The 17,036-nt window shown below is 45.4% G+C and overlaps 1 protein-coding gene across 1 annotated transcript in view; it reads left to right on the forward strand.

The window, feature by feature from the left end:
* Positions 1-353: 353 nt before the first annotated feature.
* Pan3 (poly(A) specific ribonuclease subunit PAN3) overlaps positions 354-17,036 on the forward strand; it is a 126,674-nt gene continuing 109,991 nt past the window's right edge. Inside the window, 3 exon segments of the mRNA XM_028878019.1 lie at positions 354-480; positions 483-689; positions 692-802. Of these exon segments, the coding sequence (XP_028733852.1) occupies positions 354-480; positions 483-689; positions 692-802 (445 nt within the window).

A 17,036-nucleotide genomic window follows, 5' to 3' on the forward strand; every position in this document is an offset into this window, starting at 1 on the left:
AAAAAAAAAAAAAAAAAACAAACAAAACCAAACGGGCTCCCTGCGCCGTGCCGTCCCTCTGCAGCTGCCGGCCGCCGCCGCCGCCGCCGCTCCGGGGTCCTCCCCAGCCCCGGCCGCCGCGCCGCCCCGCGCCCGGCGCGGCCCCTTTAAGGACAGCGGAGAGGGAGAATCCCCACTCGCCGCCCGCCCCTCCCCTCCCCGGGCGGCTCCGGCTCCCTCAGCGGGCCCAACCCGCCCGGCCGGCTTCCATCCGGCTCCGGCTCCGGCGGCGGCGGCGGCGGCTCCGGCTCCCCCCCCTTCCCGCCCTCGTCTATGGTGGCGGCGGCGGCGGGGGACGCGGCTGCGGCGTGGCCATGAACAGTGGCGGCGGCCTCCCGCCCCCCTCGGCCGCCGCCGCCTCCCCGTCCCCGTCCGCGTCGCCGTCGTCGTCGTCCTCGCTGGCGGCGGCCGTGGCGGTCGCGGTCGCGGCCTCGTCGGGCGTCGGGGCGTCCCCGGCGGGCCGGCGGCGGGCGTGAAGCTCAAGTACTGCCGCTACTACGCCAAGGACAAGACGTGCTTCTACGGGGAGGAGTGTCAGTTCCTGCACGAGGACCCGGCCTCCGGCGCGCCCGGCCCGGGGCTCGGCCTCCATAGCAACAGCGTCCCGCTGGCGCTGGCGGCCGCGGCCGGGGCCGGCTTTCCGCCCGGGGCGCTCCCGGCGGGGGAGCAGGGCCGCCCGCGGGGCCCAAGAAGCCGGAGCTGGGCGTCCCGGCGGCGGCAGCTGCGGCAGCGAGCGGCGGACTTGATGGACCGCGGCTGGCGAGTGAGTGAGGCCCGGGTGGGTTGGGACGGGACGGTGCGGTGCGGTGCGGGACGGGCGGGCGTGCGGGCCGAGCGCGGGGAGGAGGAGGCCGAGGCCGAGGAGGCCTGAGGCCGCCCGCTGCCCCTCACCTCCGGGCGGCCCGAGAGGCCTAGGCCCTGCGCAGTCCTGCTTCCTTCTTCCTGCTTCCTCTCTCCGCCGCCCTAGGCGAGCCCGGGAGCTAGGGGAGGCGGGTTCCCCGGGAGCGTGGGTGGATGGAAGCGGTGTCCGGGGGAGGGGTGGAGGTGGGGGGGCCGGCTCTGGGAGTGAGTGCGGGGTGGAGGGGGAGAGGGGGGATGGGCTGCGGAGTGTGAGGCAAGGGGTGTCCGTTTCCGGGTGCGTATGTGTGCAAAGGGGCCGGCTTTGCGAGCACTCGTGTAGGTGCGTGCCGGTGTGGAGTGCCGTCTGCCTAAAGTTGAGGTTCACCGGTGGGTGTGTGTGTGGGTAGGAGGCGGGAGGGGAGGGGAGGGGCGGGCTGAAGGCACATTAGCTTTGCTGGAAAGTTTTGTAGAAAGCTTTTGGAGCAAGGTTTCCCGGGCTGGAAATGCTTTCTAAGGATATCGAAGGGGCGGAGTGGTGTACAGAGCCTCCTTCCTTCCTTCCTTTTTTCCTTCTTTCCTTTTTTTTTCCAGTGTGCCCAAGTTTCATAGAGAGCTTGGCTTAGGAATTTCCGAGGACTTGCACTCGGGTAGCTTTCTGGAAAGCTAGACTAAGTGAACTGGGTGTCTGCCGGGAGCTTGTATTTCCCGTAACATTATATTGAGTGAACTCTCAGCATTGAGCCTCAAGAGCGTCTCGCACTACGTAAGATTTCGTGAGAATGATTTAGGGCTGTGGATGTGTAGCTTTTTAGTTGAGTGGAGTTCGCTATAACGGTAAATGATTTGTAGAATGTTGCCCTTGAGCATTAAAGTAGGTACCCGATTTCCCCTCGTTTTAGATCTTGCAATAATGTGATAAAAGGTTAACTTGGACTTCGGAACAATCTGTCTTTAACACTGAACAACCTGATACAATGGTTTAGCACTTACTGGGATGATTACTTTTAAGAGCTTGTTTCTTTTTGAATGATGGCCTTGTCTCTGTTTACCGAAGCTTAAGTGCTTATAAATTTAGATGTTTTGTAAAGAATAGCTACTTTATTGCTGGGATGTAGCCGTTAACTTTTTAAAAATTACATTTATCTGTTTCTCTGTATGTGTGTGAGTGTGTGCCCACCATAGGTAGCATAAGGGTTCAGAGGGAAGTTTGAGAGTCTTTTTTCTCCTCCTACGTGGGTCCTGGAGCTGGAACGCAGGTGGTCAGGCTTGGCAGCAGGCACTTTAATTGCTGTGATTCAACAAGCTCAAGTTGTGTATGTCCCTTCCTCCTCTTCCCTGTTTGTTTTTTTCAGATAGGGCTTCCCTCGGTAGCCCAGGCTGCTCTGAACTGGAGATCCTCCTGCCTCAGCCTTGTGAGCTGGAATTACAGGTGTGCTATCATGCCCAGTGAAAGTTTTCTTCAAGGTAAATTTTAGGAAATGAAGTTGTGGCTCCAGTTAATTTAAGGATGATGTTTGATTGGTAAGGAAATGAAAAAGAATAGTATCTGTCCTGGTTTGCTTTCTGTTGCTGTGTTAAAACACCATAAGCAAAAGCAACTTGGGGAGGAGAGAGGGTTTATTCCATGTTAGAGTCCATTGCTGAGGGAAGCCAGGCACCAGTATGAGCCTGGGGGCGGGACTGGAACAGCCCACGGAGGAAGGCTACTTAGTGGCTCTTTGCCTAGGTGGCACCTCCCTTAATAGACTGGGCCCTCCCCCATCAGTTGTTACTATGTCTGGCCCTGTGACATTTCTTTAACATGATTGGCCACTGCCCTCTTCCTTGGTAGGCTTGACCCTAATGGCTTTTCTGAATTTGTACACTTAATTAGTTGTTCTATCTTTTTCTCAAACTCTTAAGATAGCCTTCAGCCACTAATTACGGGTTCAAGGAAATTAAAATAGACAACAAATTCCAAATATTGCCATTACAAAACATCTGAATTCTGTTAGTTGCCGACTGGTATTAGGACATTCTTTAAGTGAATCTTTTAATGTCAGTGTCTTGTCAGCAAGAGGTCATAGCAGGACTGCCACCTGTTAGACCCTGTGCTCTTCATCACTGTTTTGTCTGGCCTCCATGGAATGGTATGTTCGTGTGCAGATGCTTTTAGGCTTTCAATTGAAGTACCTGTTTAAATTGAATTGTTGCGTGTTGCTATAATAAAAAAAAACATAGATTGAACAATTTACAAAGGGATTTCAGAGTCTGGCAAGATGGCTGGAAGAGAAAGAACCAACTCCTGCAAGTCCTCTGATCTCTACATTACTGCATTCCCACTAAACCTCAATAAATAAATACATAGTAAGAAAGAAAGAAGAACTGCAACCCTGTAATCCCAGCACTTGGTAGGTGGAGGCAGGAGGATCAGAAGTTAAAGGTCATCATCTTTTGTCACATAGGCATTGTAGGCTGTTTGGACTACAGGAAGCCAAAAGGAAAGGAGATGTATTTGTTTTGGAGGTTGAGAAGTCCAACATCAAGGTACTGGCTGTATGGAGAAGGCCTTCTTCATGTTGTGCTCAGCAGAAAGAACAAGAATGCAGTCATTGTAAGAGAGCCAGAGAGTGCCCAGGCTGCTTTCATTATAGGTCTGATCTCAAGCTAACTAGTCCAGTCTCCTCAACATCAGTCTGTCCAGGAGAGAGAACTCCCTGTGATAGAATCACCTCTGTTTTGTTTCGTTTCGGTTTTCCAAGACAGGGTTTTCTGTGTATCCCTGACTGTCCTGGAACTTGCTCTGTAGATCAGGCTGGCCTCAAACTCAGAGATGCACCTGCCTCTGCCTCCAAGTGCTGGGATCAAAGGTGTGCACAACCACTGCTGGGCAGAATCACCTTTTATTAGGTGTTCCTTTCCATCTCTGTTGCATTTGGGTTTTAATGTCTAATACATGGACTTCAGGGGTCATTCAAATGGAAGCATTTGGCCCTGAACTCTCAAACATACTGTCCTCACAATGCCCAATTCATTCCTTCATCTCAGTAATCACAAGACTGTTCACTCCTTCCACTATCAATTTAAAAGTGCAAAGTCCATACCACATCTAAACCAGATATAGGAGAGATGGGCACCTTCCTGTCCATCCCCGAGTCTGAAATTGTTACGTGTTTCTAGAATTTAGTGAGGAAACAGGTAGGTATAGAGTAAATGTTCTCATTCCAGAAAGGAATAGGCAGGAAAGGGGTTGTGTGTCCCAAGCACACCCACAATCTAGTGGAAAATTTAAGCATATTCTTCTCATCCTGGGCTGGGAGTTGGACCCCAGGGCCTCAGGTGGCCCTATCTCTGTGACATCTCCTCCCCCCCATTTTTAAAATCTCTTACCTTGGATTTTTCCATTTTGACTTGGACACTGGGTGACCTTACCGTTTTTGTGGTGACGGGCTAGTACTACTTGGGAATTGTCTGAGTAGGGACTGTGAGTGTGTGGCTCTACTCTCCTGTCAGCTTCCCAGGCTCTCCAGGACACCCTTTGAAATGTAGTTGTGGGAGTTTGTCACAGCCCCTTAGATCTTACACCGTGTGACAGTCAGTGGTATACGTCCTGTATCTGTTTCCTTGGCTGGGCTTATGTTTCCTGGACTTGTAGAGCGGTAGCTACTGGGAGCAGAGAACCTGAGGTGATTTGGCAGCCAGCCTGGAAGGGCAATCTGGCCCCTGCCACCTAGATGATTTTGCTTTCTCAGAGCTCTTGGTCAGTCCAGGGAGAGGCGATCTCAGAGGTTTCTTAAATGTCCTAACTGGCATTTTCAGTGTCTTCGTGATCCCCCCTTCTTCTTCCTATTAATTCTTTATATTTTGGCAGTTTCATACATGTTTATAATGTGCTCCTCAGACCCTCTCTCATTCCTTCTTTCCCATTACCTCTGGGATTCTTTTTTCCCAACATGTCCCTCTCCTACTTTCAGGTTTTTTAAATTTATTTTATTTTTTTAAATATTTATTTATTTATTGTGTATACAGCATTCTGTCTGCATGTATGCTTACAGGCCAGAAGAGGGCACCAGATCGAATTATGGATGGTTGTGAGCCACCATGTGGTTGCTGAGAATTGATCTCAGAACCTCTGGAAGAGCAGACAGTGCTCTTAGCCGCTGAGCCATCCCTCCAGCCCCAGGTTTTTCTATTATAAACTTTTTTTTTTTTTTTTAAATGAAGCTCTGGCTGTCCTGGAACTCACACCATAGACCAGGGTGTCCTTGAACTTGGAGATCAACCTGCCTCTGCCTCCAGAGTGCTGGGCCTCAGAGTTTGCACCACCACCACCCTGTGGTCTTTTTAAATTAAAAAAAAAGTTAACCGCTGAGTAAAAACGGGGTTGCCTGCATGAGCATGGCTGTGGGATTATTACTGGGGCATGGGCAATTTACCAGGGGCTGTGTCCCTGAAGAAAAATGATCTGTTTCCCCAGTCACCATTAACTACCAATAGCTTCTTGGCTGGGGTGGGGCCTCTTGAACTCCTCCCCCACCCATGCTGGGATGTCGACAGGTTCCATCTCATGCAGGCAGGTAAGGAGTTCATGAGTTCTGTGGGTGTGTCATGTGTAGAAGGCAGCTTCAACAGTAATGGCCCCATCCTCCAGCTCTCACATCACATTCTTTCTGCCTCTTTCCTGATGTTCCAAGAGCCTTGGGCGGTGTGAGTGTGCCTGTGTGTGTTACAGGTAATATCCTGTTTAGAGCACTTAGGTTAGGTGTCTCAGTATTAACTGCAAGAGGAAGCTTCTCTGACCAGTGTTGCTTAGAGTCAGTTACCTGGTGCAACTGCACAGAGTTGAAAGGTGGAGTTCTCAGAGCCCTCTGGCTCTAGCCGACTGCCTACTGTTTGGCCACGTTCTTATATTGCACTTCTAAATGTTCCTCTTCATTCTTTCTTAAGGTGAGGCTGTACATGTCCTAAATCTTTGTTTAGCTTCTCTTTTAATTTCAAATTCTGTCTGTGTTTTCTGCTTTTCTGATCTTGTATGCAGTTAAAGGTAGTCATACAGTTCCTTTGTATTTCCTGTAGAAACTTCTGCCAAATAGCCTAGTTTACTGTTCTGTTTCAGCTTTCCTCTGGCAGGGACAGAAGGCGGCCAGTTTTTGACACAGTAACCAGAGGAGCTGTTTGCTTTTGTGTAGGAAGAGCCTCTTCAGCTCCTTTCTGAACAATGTTACATTATATGAATGTATCATTTGCTTTCTAATTTTACTGTCAGTGGGTACTTAGACTGTTTCATTTTTGTCTGTGAAGAAAAAGTTATGTATGTGGACTGGAGAAATGCGCAGTGTGAAGGGCACTTGATCTTCTGAAGACTGGTTGGGTTCCCAGCACCCATGTCCTGCAGCTTCCACCCACCTGGAACTCCCCAGCTCCAGGGGATCTGGTGCTGGCACCTGGTACACACATGTACACACATAGACACATACATCAAAATGAAAATCAAATATTAGAACCATTTCTAGGTGTGTTTGGAGAGTTTCTTGCTCAATTCACTAGGGAATTGGTAGGTACAATAGGGTGTGCATATATTCAGCTTCAGTAACTCATGTCAGCTTTCTCCCTTTAGAAGTTTATGAATTTTGGTCATTTTATATTTGCAGTTTGGCATTATCTGTCCTTATTGAAGCTATTCTGGTGGCTAGAATGTATGGTATAATGCCTTTTTGTATCTGTGTATGTTGATTTTTTTAAAAGGGTATTGAAACTTTTTTTTTTAAGATTTATTTATTTATTAATTATGTACACAGAAGAAGGTGCCAGATCTCATTACAGATGGTTGTGAGCCACCATGTGGGTGCTGGGAATTGAACTCAGGACCTTTGGAAGAGCAAACGGTGCTCTTAACCTCTGAGCCATCTCTCCAGCCCCTGTGTATGTTGATTTTAACTGAATTGTCAACAGTGACAACACCAGAAGATCTAAGAGAGAACTACTTTTTTTTTTTTTTTAAAGAATATAGCTTACTCTTTTTTAAATTTATCTATAGTGCATTGATGTTTTGCCATGGATGTCTGTGTGGAGTTACAGACAGTTGTGAGCTGCCATGTGGGTGCTGGGAATTGAACCTGGGTCCTCTGGAAGAGCAGTCCATGCTCTTAACCACTGAGCCATCTCTCTCCAGCCCAACATTTTTTTTTTTTTTTTAATGCAGTGACAAACGATGTAGGATCTCTTTAGGCTTCTTGATGGGCAGACTCCATTTTGCCCGACTCCCTACACCCAACCAGTGACTTCTGTGTGGGTGTTTGAGGTTTTGACTCTCGCTTTACTATTCACATTAGCAGAACATTTCATTAATGTTCCAGATAGGACTAAAATAACCTTGGAAGTTAGTGTGGGGGAAAATTCTATCATTACTTTGCAGGCATTGCAAGGGCGTGCCAGGAAGGCTTATTAGTATAATAAGTTGCCATGATGTTTCACCCTTGTCAGGGAAGTAGCTTTTGTTTGTTGTTGTTTTCTGTAGTATAGGAAAGCTCTCCACTCCAGTTCTGCTGACCTGGCAGTGGGATAATAAGTATGTTTTGACAGTAAAGGTTGTTGTTATGAGGTAATATAAAAGCACTTGCTTTTTCATAATCATATTTCTTATATTTTTTTTTTAAGGCTTAATTGTGGTTTGTGTTCAAATGAATGGATTATTTTTTGTTTTGTTTTGTTTTTCGAGACAGAGTTTCTCTGTGTAGCCCTGGCTGTCCTGGAACTCGCTTTGTAGACCAAGCTGGCCTTGAATTCACAGAGAATCGCCTGCCTCTGCCTCCCAAGTGCTGGAATTAAAGGCTATGAATTGATTGTTGATGGGATTCTATTTTCAAGTAGCTAGATTTTCATGATGGCTTTACTCTACAGGGTACTCAAGCTTTAGTACCCAAAATATGTCAGTTATTGTTTTATATGCTTGATTTTATTTGAAATCCAGAAGATCTGATTGTTTTATCAAAACATAATTCTTTTTCAGCTCGCCAGTTTTAGTTAACAGTGAAGGCAAAGGTCTCTCTTCCTAGCTTTGTAAGTTTGGCTGGGAGTGTCTGAGTTTCTCATCTTGGAAGCAGGGCTTAGTGCTGCAGGTGGAGCTGAGGAGTAAGGACAAACCAGGCAGCAGAGCATCTCTTTGGAGTAGTCAGGAGACTTGTTTGGGAGCTAGTAGGCCTGGCCTGGCATGTGATAAAGTTCAGTCTTAAGTCGCCACAGTTACTGAGTGTTGTTATTTAGTTTATTTTTATTAATTTGTGTTTTTTGATACATAGACTCTTTACTGGAGCTCAGGCTGTTGTTCATCTTGCCTCAGCCTCCTTAGGGCTGGGATCATTGCAGTGTGCCGCCAGGCTTGACTAGTGTTAACCTTCATTTTACATCTGTATTTCCTTTCTTTGTACATTGATTTATTGGTGTTTGTGCCTACCACCCCCATCGGTCCAGAGATTTCTCTGCACAGGCACACGTGTGTGCGTGTGAGTATGTACACACACTCTCACACACACACCCCTCACCTTCCTCGTTCTTTATTTTATTTTTTTGGATTTTCGAGACAGACAGGGTTTCACTTCATAGTCTCTCTAGATCAGGTCTGCCTCTGCTTCCTGAGTTCTGTGATTGAAGGCATGCGCCCCCACCACCTGGCCACTTTATTTTTGAGGTAGGGTCTTTTACCTGGACCTGGACCCTTCTCCTTGATGCTGGGATTACAGGTGTAAGTAGCCTCATTTGGTTCTTTATGTGGGTGCTGGGGACCTGAACTCAGGTTTTCATGCTTGTGAGGCAAGTGCTTTACTGACTAAGCCGTTTCCTCAGCCCCTCAGTCTGTCTTATAAAGTAGTTCAGTGAGCCAAAGTGCAAGATGATAAAATGCTCGTTTACGAGAGGAGCTGCCATCTTAACAGTTGAATACACATCTAGTGTTGGGTTTCCTTTTGGTATTAGGAATTAGTATTGGGTTGAGAATCCTGAGATGATAGTTTTTTTGTTTTTGTTTTTTCGAGACAGGGTTTCTCGGTGTAGCTTTGCGCCTTTCCTGGGACTCACTTGGTAGCCCAGGCTGGCCTCGAACTCACAGAGATCCTCCTGCCTCTGCCTCCCGAGTGCTGGGATTAAAGGCGTGCGCCACCACTGCCCAGCCGAGATTATAGTTTTTAATGCCGTGTCTTTCAAAACAATTGTGGCCTTGGGCTGTACATTTGGTCTGTATGAAAATACAATTTTTATGTAAAATAGAGTGGAGTATGCAGTACATGATCTCTAAAAACCTTCAGAAATGCAGGGCTTTAAATATACATGTGTTTAAGAAGACAAAGTCTTTTTCCTGTTTCTTCTTAGAATTTCTCCTTCTCAACTTTAGAAAGTATTGGTCAGCACCTGAGTGACAGTGTGTGGATAAGGGTACTGATCTTATTGATTCTGAGTTGATTGGTATGCAGATAATAGGTAGTCTTCTAAAAGAAGGACCTCCCCCCACCCCCGTTGGAGACAGGTTATCAGCTGACCTCAAACTGTTTGGTTGCCAAAGCTGACTTTGAGCTTCTGGAGTCCTCTTGCTTTCACCTCCCTAGTGCTAGGGTGACAGGTATGTACCACCATGCCTGCATTATGCATTACTGGCAATAAAGTCAGGATTCCCTGCATGTTAGGAGTGCATTGTACTAGCTGAGCTGCATTTCCTAGGCCTTCTCCTTTTTTGAGGTCTCTTTGTATATTTTCTCGCTTTTTCTTTAAAAAAATAAGTATTGCTCTTACTGTTGTAAGGTAGTTTTACTGGATCTTCAGAATGAAAGATGTGTAGCATTTAAATATCAGAATAATAGCTTATAAATTAAAAGTGTAAAACATGTACAAGTTGCCGGGCGGTGGTGGCTCACTCGGAAGGCAGAGGCAGGCATTCTGTGAGTTTGAGGCCAGCCTGAATTACGGAGTGAGTTCCAGGAAAGGCGCAAAGCTACACAGAGAAACCCTGTCTGGAAAAACCAAAAAAAAAAAAAGTACAAGTTAATTTTTTTCCTTTATTTTGAAGAGAGGGTCTCTTGTAGCCCAGGCTGGTCTAGAATTTATGTAGCAGAGGATAACCTTGAATTTGTGATCCACTTCCTCCACTTTCTAAGTGCTGAGATTATAGGTGTGTGCCACTATACCTGGTTTAATGTGGTGTCGGGAATTGAACCCAGGACTTCCTGCATTCTAGGCAAGCCCTTGAATAAAAGATCTACAGCCCTGACCCTAAAAACTTAAGATAGAGTACAAGAGAGAGAAATAGTTTCTCTAAGTTCTTTGATCCCTCTTTCCAGAAGACAGTCATTTTTTTTCTAGTTTATTTTACATTGATTCAAAAGCCATCAAAACCATTGTGTATCTTTATTATCCTTTCTGTTGCCCTTCCTTCAGTACATTCTGTCGCCTTTATACACTTAGGTGTGAGTCTGTACACAAAGCCTAATGTACTTGCAGTTTTTGAATCTTAATTGTTTAGCTTGTATTTTGTTCCACATTTACTTAGAAATCTATCCATTTCTTCATAGCTGCATAACATTTCACTGTATGCTTGTATTCTTTTTAGTGATGGCTATTTAGATTGTGTGTTTGTTTTGCTTTCCTTTTGTTGGGGGTTTAGAATTTAGGGCTTTGTGCATGCAAAGAAATTGTTCTGCCACTGAAGTGTATGTCTAGGCTAGGACCTTTAAAAATGTCTTAAGCGATCTGTTGGTTAGTAGACTCTAGCAATAAATCAACAATCTGTAAGGAAGTCTCACTGTTGCCAGAGCTTGGAAAAAATAGCAGTGTAGCTCTTATAGGAGACTATTGTTGGTAAGGTCTTTAGGTACATGTTTATAAAAAGACAAATTATACTATGTATCTTCTACCTACCTACCTACCTATCTATCTATCAGACAAATTATACTAACCATCCATCCATCCATCCATCCATCCATCCATCCATCCATCCATCCATCCCCCAGACAGAGTTTCTCTGTGTAACAGCTCTGGCTGTCCTGGAACTCACTCTGTAGACCAGGCTGGCCTAAAACTCACAGAGATCCACCTGTCTCTGCCTCTCAAGTGCTGAGATTAAAGGTGTGCACCACTACTGCTTGGCTACAAATAAAATTTTTGAAAAACTTAGATTATGGCAATCCCATGAGATAGGATTGCCTCCTTTTTAGAAGAAAAAACAAACCTTAACAGAATTATTTGCTCAAAGTCAAACTAGAAAAAATGTCAAAAGAAGGGGTATTTATTCTTTTCTAGCATATCTGGGTACTTTTAGCTCATTGTCATTATGGTGGGGAAGTCAAGGCAGCAGGACCTTGAAAGTGGTTACTAAACCACTTTGCATCCAGTCAAGAAGCAAAGAGTGATGAATGTTGGACTCAGCCAGGTTTCCCCCTTTTTATGTAGTCCAGAATGCCTATGGAGGGAATAGGGAACCCTCTGTGGGCAGGTTTTCCAACCTCATTAACTTAGTTAAGGTAATATTACTCACAGGCATGCTCAGAGGCCTATCTCCCAGTTGGCAATTAAGATGAGCTATCCAGGGGTTAATTCAAGTGATGGTCTGAGTTTAACATGTGCAAGGCTTAATCCCCAATACCAAAATAAATTGAAAGAAGTTAACAAGAAGAGTATAGTGGATATGTCATTTTGACTACAAGAAAAAGTTGAAATTTTATTACTTTTTGAGACAGGATCTCATTATCTTAGAACTTGGTGTTTAGACTGGATCTCAAACTTATAGAGATACACCTGCCTGTGCCTCCTTAGTGATAGGATTAAAGTTATGCACCACCATGCCCAAATAATTTTATGATTAGTGTAAAGATGTTTTTGGAGACAGGGTTTCTCTGTGTAGTTCTGGCTGTCCTGGAACTCGGGAGACCAGGCTGGCTTTGAACTCAGAGATGGCCTCTGTCTGTTGATGTAACCAACCGTCTTATTAAATAAGAAACACAGAAACAATGTAAAAGAGAAAGCCAAGAGATCAGAGCTCAGAGCTAAAATCTCACCCTTCCTCCTGCTGTCCCAGCTTCCCGAAAGAGCGCTATATCCTGTCTGTTCTTTTTTTTTTTTTTATAGTATGTTGTTCTGCCTTCTCATTGGTTGTAAACCCAATCACGTGACTGCCTCGTCACTGTCTGAATGTACAGCCCCCTAGGTCTTAAAGGCATATGTCTCCAATGCTGGCTGTATCCCTGAACACACAGAGATCTATGGGATTAAAGGCGTGTGCCACCACCGCCACACTCTGTCTATGGCTCTAATAGCTCTGACCCCCGGGCAACTTTATTTATTAACATACAATCAAAATCACATTTCAGTACAATTAGAATACCACCACATCTGTCTCCTGAGTGCTGGGATTAAAGGTGTGCACCACCACTGCCTGACTTATGTAAAGATATTTTTTTCCGTTGGTATGATAAAATACTCTTGACAAAAGCAACTTAGTGGAGAAAGGGTTTATTTGGCTCACAGTTGGAGGTTAGTCAGTCGTTCTGGGGAAGTCACAGCCGTAGGACCTTGTGAGAGTGTGGTGGTATTGTGTTCCCTGAAATACTGTGCACTCTAATAAACTTATCTGGGGTCAGAGAACAGAACAGCCACAATATTAAACATAGAGGTTAGACAGTGGTAACACACACCTTTAATCCTAGTATTCCAGAGTCAGAGATCCACTTGGATCTTCGTGAGTTCAAGGCCACATTGGAAACAGCCAAGCGTGGTGACTCACTTCCTTTAATCCCAGGAAGTAATGGCAGGAGGCAGGTATTTAAGGTGTGAGGACGAGGAACTATAGCCTGGTTAAGCTTTTAGGCTTCTAGCAGCAGTTCAGCTGAGATCCATTTAGATGAGGACTCAGAAGCTTCCAGTCTGAGGAAACAGGATCAGCTGAGGAATTGGCAAGGTGAGGAAGCTGTGGCCTGATCTGTTTCTCTGATCATAACAACGTTCACCCTACTACCTGGCCCTGGGTTTGTTTTATTAATAAAACTCTTTAAGATTCATGCTACATGAGAGCTGATCATATACAGTCAAGAAGCAGAGAAGGAAGAAGCATGCTTCAGCTCTGCTCACTTTGATCACCTCAGATAGCACTGGATTCCCGAATATGGAATGGTCCTGCCCACAATTAAATGTCGGTCTTCTATGAGCTGGAGACAGCTCCTCTCCAGGGTTAAGAGTGTTTTGCTTGCTGGGCAGTGGTGGCGCATGCCTTTAATCCCAGTACTTGGGAGACAGAGGCTGGTGGATTTCTGAGTTTGAGGACAGCCTGGTCTACGAGGGAGTTCCGGGACAGCTAGGAATACACACAGGGAAACTTGGTCTCCAAAAACAAACAAAAAAGTGTTTTGCTCTTGTAGAGGATCCATTTCCAGCAGTTCATCACTCCTTTTATAGAACTCAGGCCATCCTATCCTCTCTGTCCTCTGGAAGTACCTTTACCCATTAGTGATTTGCATGTGTACACACAATACCTATATTAAAAAAGATGGTCCTTTCCACATTGATCAATGTGGTCATGACATCCTCCCATCAGCATGCCTAGTGACTCATCTCCCAGTATGGATAGGGACCCATCTCCCAGGCAATTCTAGAATCTGTCAGACTAACAGCACTAACCATTAGAGTTGTGTGAATGCTTTTTTTTTTTTTTTTTTAAGTATTATGTATACAGTGTTCTGCCTGCATATATGCCTGCAGGCCAGAAGAGGGCACCAGATTTCATTATAGATAGTTGTGAGCCACCATGTAGGTGCTGGGAATTGAACTCAACACCTCTGGAAGAGCAGTCAGTACTCTTAACCTCTGAGCCATCTCTCCAGCCCGTGTGAATGCTCTTATTTTGTGATGTGATCATTATCTTGGAGTACCCCCCCCCATTCAGTTTTCAGCAGAAATACTCTTAAGTTTTTTCCTGTATAAAAACTCTGTTGTTTTTCAGTCCATTGACTCAGTAATCCCCTTTATGCTGATTAAAAAACATTAACTCATTTAAAGACCATGAAACTTGTCATAATTCAGTTATCTTTTGTGTAAATTGCAGTGTGCAGCCATCAGGTTTCTAAAAGCTTTGCAGGGGGTCTGTCATTGTTTTTCACAATGCAGTTGTCATCTCCATTGTGAGTATTTGCCCAAGACTGGCTAGTGAGTGGCACAGCTGAGACTCAGACCTTTTCAGCAGGTATAATAACTGATTGAGAATTGAGGACTTCATGTCACACTAAGGGATTCAGATCTCCTCTCATAGGAGGAGTCCTAACTACTGTCTTCTCTGTGAAGTATTAGCAGAGGAAAGCGATATGGCATTTTCTGTTGAGCACTGTCTGTAAAGTGTCTATGCATTTGCAATCAACATGCTCGATGTTTTAGTACATTTTCTTTTGTCATGATGTTTAGCTCATGACTAGAAAGTATCCAGGAATATCACAGCAGAAAGATAGGGCAAGCTTTTTAGCTCCAGACTCTTTTCTCCACCACTCTTTTTTTTTTTTTTTTTTTTTTTTTTTTTTTTTTTTGGTTTTTCGAGACAGGGTTTCTCTGTGTAGCTTTGCGCCTTTCCTGGAGCTCACTTGGTAGCCCAGGCTGGCCTCGAACTCACAGAGATCCGCCTGGCTCTGCCTCCCGAGTGCTGGGATTAAAGGCGTGCGCCACCAACGCCCGGCTATTCTCCACCACTCTTAACCCAGGACCAGAGAGGCATGATGGACTGGTACTTTACTCCTGAGCTGTGTCTCATACTTTTAGAGACTGGAGATTGTAAGATCCAGGCAAGAGCAGGTTTGGTATTAGCCATGAGTGCTTCTTTTTTGTTTCTGTGCGTTCACATAAGCAGAAAAGGCAGATAGTTCCCCAATACTTACTTTATACAGTTATGAATCCCATTCATAATGGCTTAATCTAAAAATCTCACCTCGTAGTACATTGTTTCAGTGTATGAGTTTATGTGAACACATTTCAGATCATAACATTCTCCTAATCCCTAAAGTCCCTGTCCTTTTAACATGGAAACCACATCCATTCTGTCCCAGTAATTCCAAAAATGAGTACATTCCAGGACCAACTCAAGTCTTGAAGTCAAGAATCTTAACCTATCTGATTCAGATGCGACTGAGGTTGTTACTAATCTTCAGGCAAGCTTCTCTCTGAAACTGGCCCCGTGAAATCAGACAAGTCCGAGCTGGTAGAATGGGAAAGGATAGACATTTTCATTTCAGTAAGGTGGCAGAAAAGGACGAGGGGTGGCACTCAGCAGAACACATCCACAGAGGCTGGGGGTCATCTTTGCCCTCATGTTCTGTCCTCTCAACTTAGTGATAGGGGCTTGAGTCCCCCAGGCTGCAGAGATACCTGTTCTACAGCTTTTCTGGGAAAGTCCATATTGCAGCATCGACCTTTGCTGCCTCTCTGTCCTTAGGCTGAAGTTCCATGCTGGTGGCTGTACAGTGCTGGTCTCTTAAGGAGGATTCTGCCATCACACTGTAACATGCACTGCTGTAGGCCACTCGTGTGGAAGTTTCTGTCTGATCCCCAAGGTTTTCCAAATGCCCTTTGAAATGTAGGTCCTCACCTATGCCTCTCTAGCCCACATACTCCTGTAGTTAGCACTGCACAGATGCTGCCACGGTTTGTTTACTGTTGTCTCTTTCCCAGTGGTAGCTGAGCCACAGTTGGGTTCACTTGAGCCACAATGGAGTAATAGCCAAGGACAACTGCACACGAATGCAGTGGGGCAGAGACTTGAGGTGGCTCTAGCCAAGGAGAGCTGAGGTCCTGGTTATCTCTGGGTCCCTCCCCTGAAAGAGCTGTCACCAAGGCCAGAACAGTCTGGGCATGTGGTAGGAGTAGCCGACTGGGGAGAAAACTGGAATGCCCAAGGTCATTCTTTCAGCAAAAGCCGATTGCACTGAAGGTTGCTTGATACTCTCATAACCTGTCAATACAGAGTTTTCCTGTGCTATAAATTCTTCTCTTTTGATTATAAATTCCATCTTAGGATTGTTTCCAAACATTAACTGTGAACAGTTGAGATAAACCAGCTAGCATCTTCAACACTGTGCATAGATAGAGTTTGTGTCCATCAGACACTGCAGTTCTCTGCTTAGGGTGAGAAAACACTAGGACACAGACACAGTCCAGCCAGGGCTTGTCATTTTACTTACATGGCTTTTTGAGACAGTCTTATTATATAGGACAGGTTGGCTGGAGCTTGCAGCCCTCTGGGTACAGGTGTAGTGCATCTTTGCCACTACAAAGAGGTTGTATAAAGAGGTTCTTGTCTCCTCTTTCCTGTATCTTGTTTCACATTTCCATCTTTTGGTTTTTTTGAGACAGGGTTTGGAACTTGCTTTGTAGACCAGGCTGGCCTGGGATTCACTGAGATCCTCCTGCTTCTGACTCCCAAGCGCTGGGAGTAAAGGTGTTTGCTGCCGCCGCCACCACCCGAATTTACATTTACATCTTAAGACCTCAGCAGAATAGCCTCTGTTGCTCATATTTCTTTCTAAGGTTTATTATTTTTATTCATGTGTCTGTGTGTGGGTATTGTGGAGGCCAGAAGAGGATATTGGATTCCCCTGGAGCTGGAGTCACTGCTGGTTGTGAGTTGCCTGACAATGGGTGTTGAGAACCAAAGTTGAGTCCTCTGCTAGAGAGTAGCAAGTGCTCTTAACCTGCTGAGCCATCTTGCCAGTTCATATTTATACCAGCATTCTTTTTTTTTTTTTTTTTTTGTTTTTCAAGACAGGGTTTCTCTGTGTAGCTTTGCGCCTTCCTGGGACTCACTTGGTAGCCCAGGCTGGCCTCGAACTCACAGAGATCTGCCTGGCTCTGCCTCTCGAGTGCTGGGATTAAAGGCGTGCGCCACCACCGCCCGGCTACCAGCATTCTGATCATGACCTCTTAAGTATCTGTAAAAAGATGCAGGTTTTGGTTGTGGCTCTCCATTGACCCCTCACTAGAATCACCTTTTATGGTTCACCCTATGCTTATTTTTCAGTTCTGAAGCCTCTTCCACATTTTTAGGCCTTTGTTGATATGATTGACATGCCATTTCTGAATACTAATTCTGTCATAGTCTTTTTCTGCCACAACAAGAAGATATCTGAAACTAAGTAATTTATAAAAGCAGAAGTTTATTACTCACA

The sequence above is a fragment of the Peromyscus leucopus genome, chromosome 23, assembly GCF_004664715.2.
Source record: "Peromyscus leucopus breed LL Stock chromosome 23, UCI_PerLeu_2.1, whole genome shotgun sequence".
Taxonomy (NCBI): Eukaryota; Metazoa; Chordata; class Mammalia; order Rodentia; family Cricetidae; genus Peromyscus; species Peromyscus leucopus.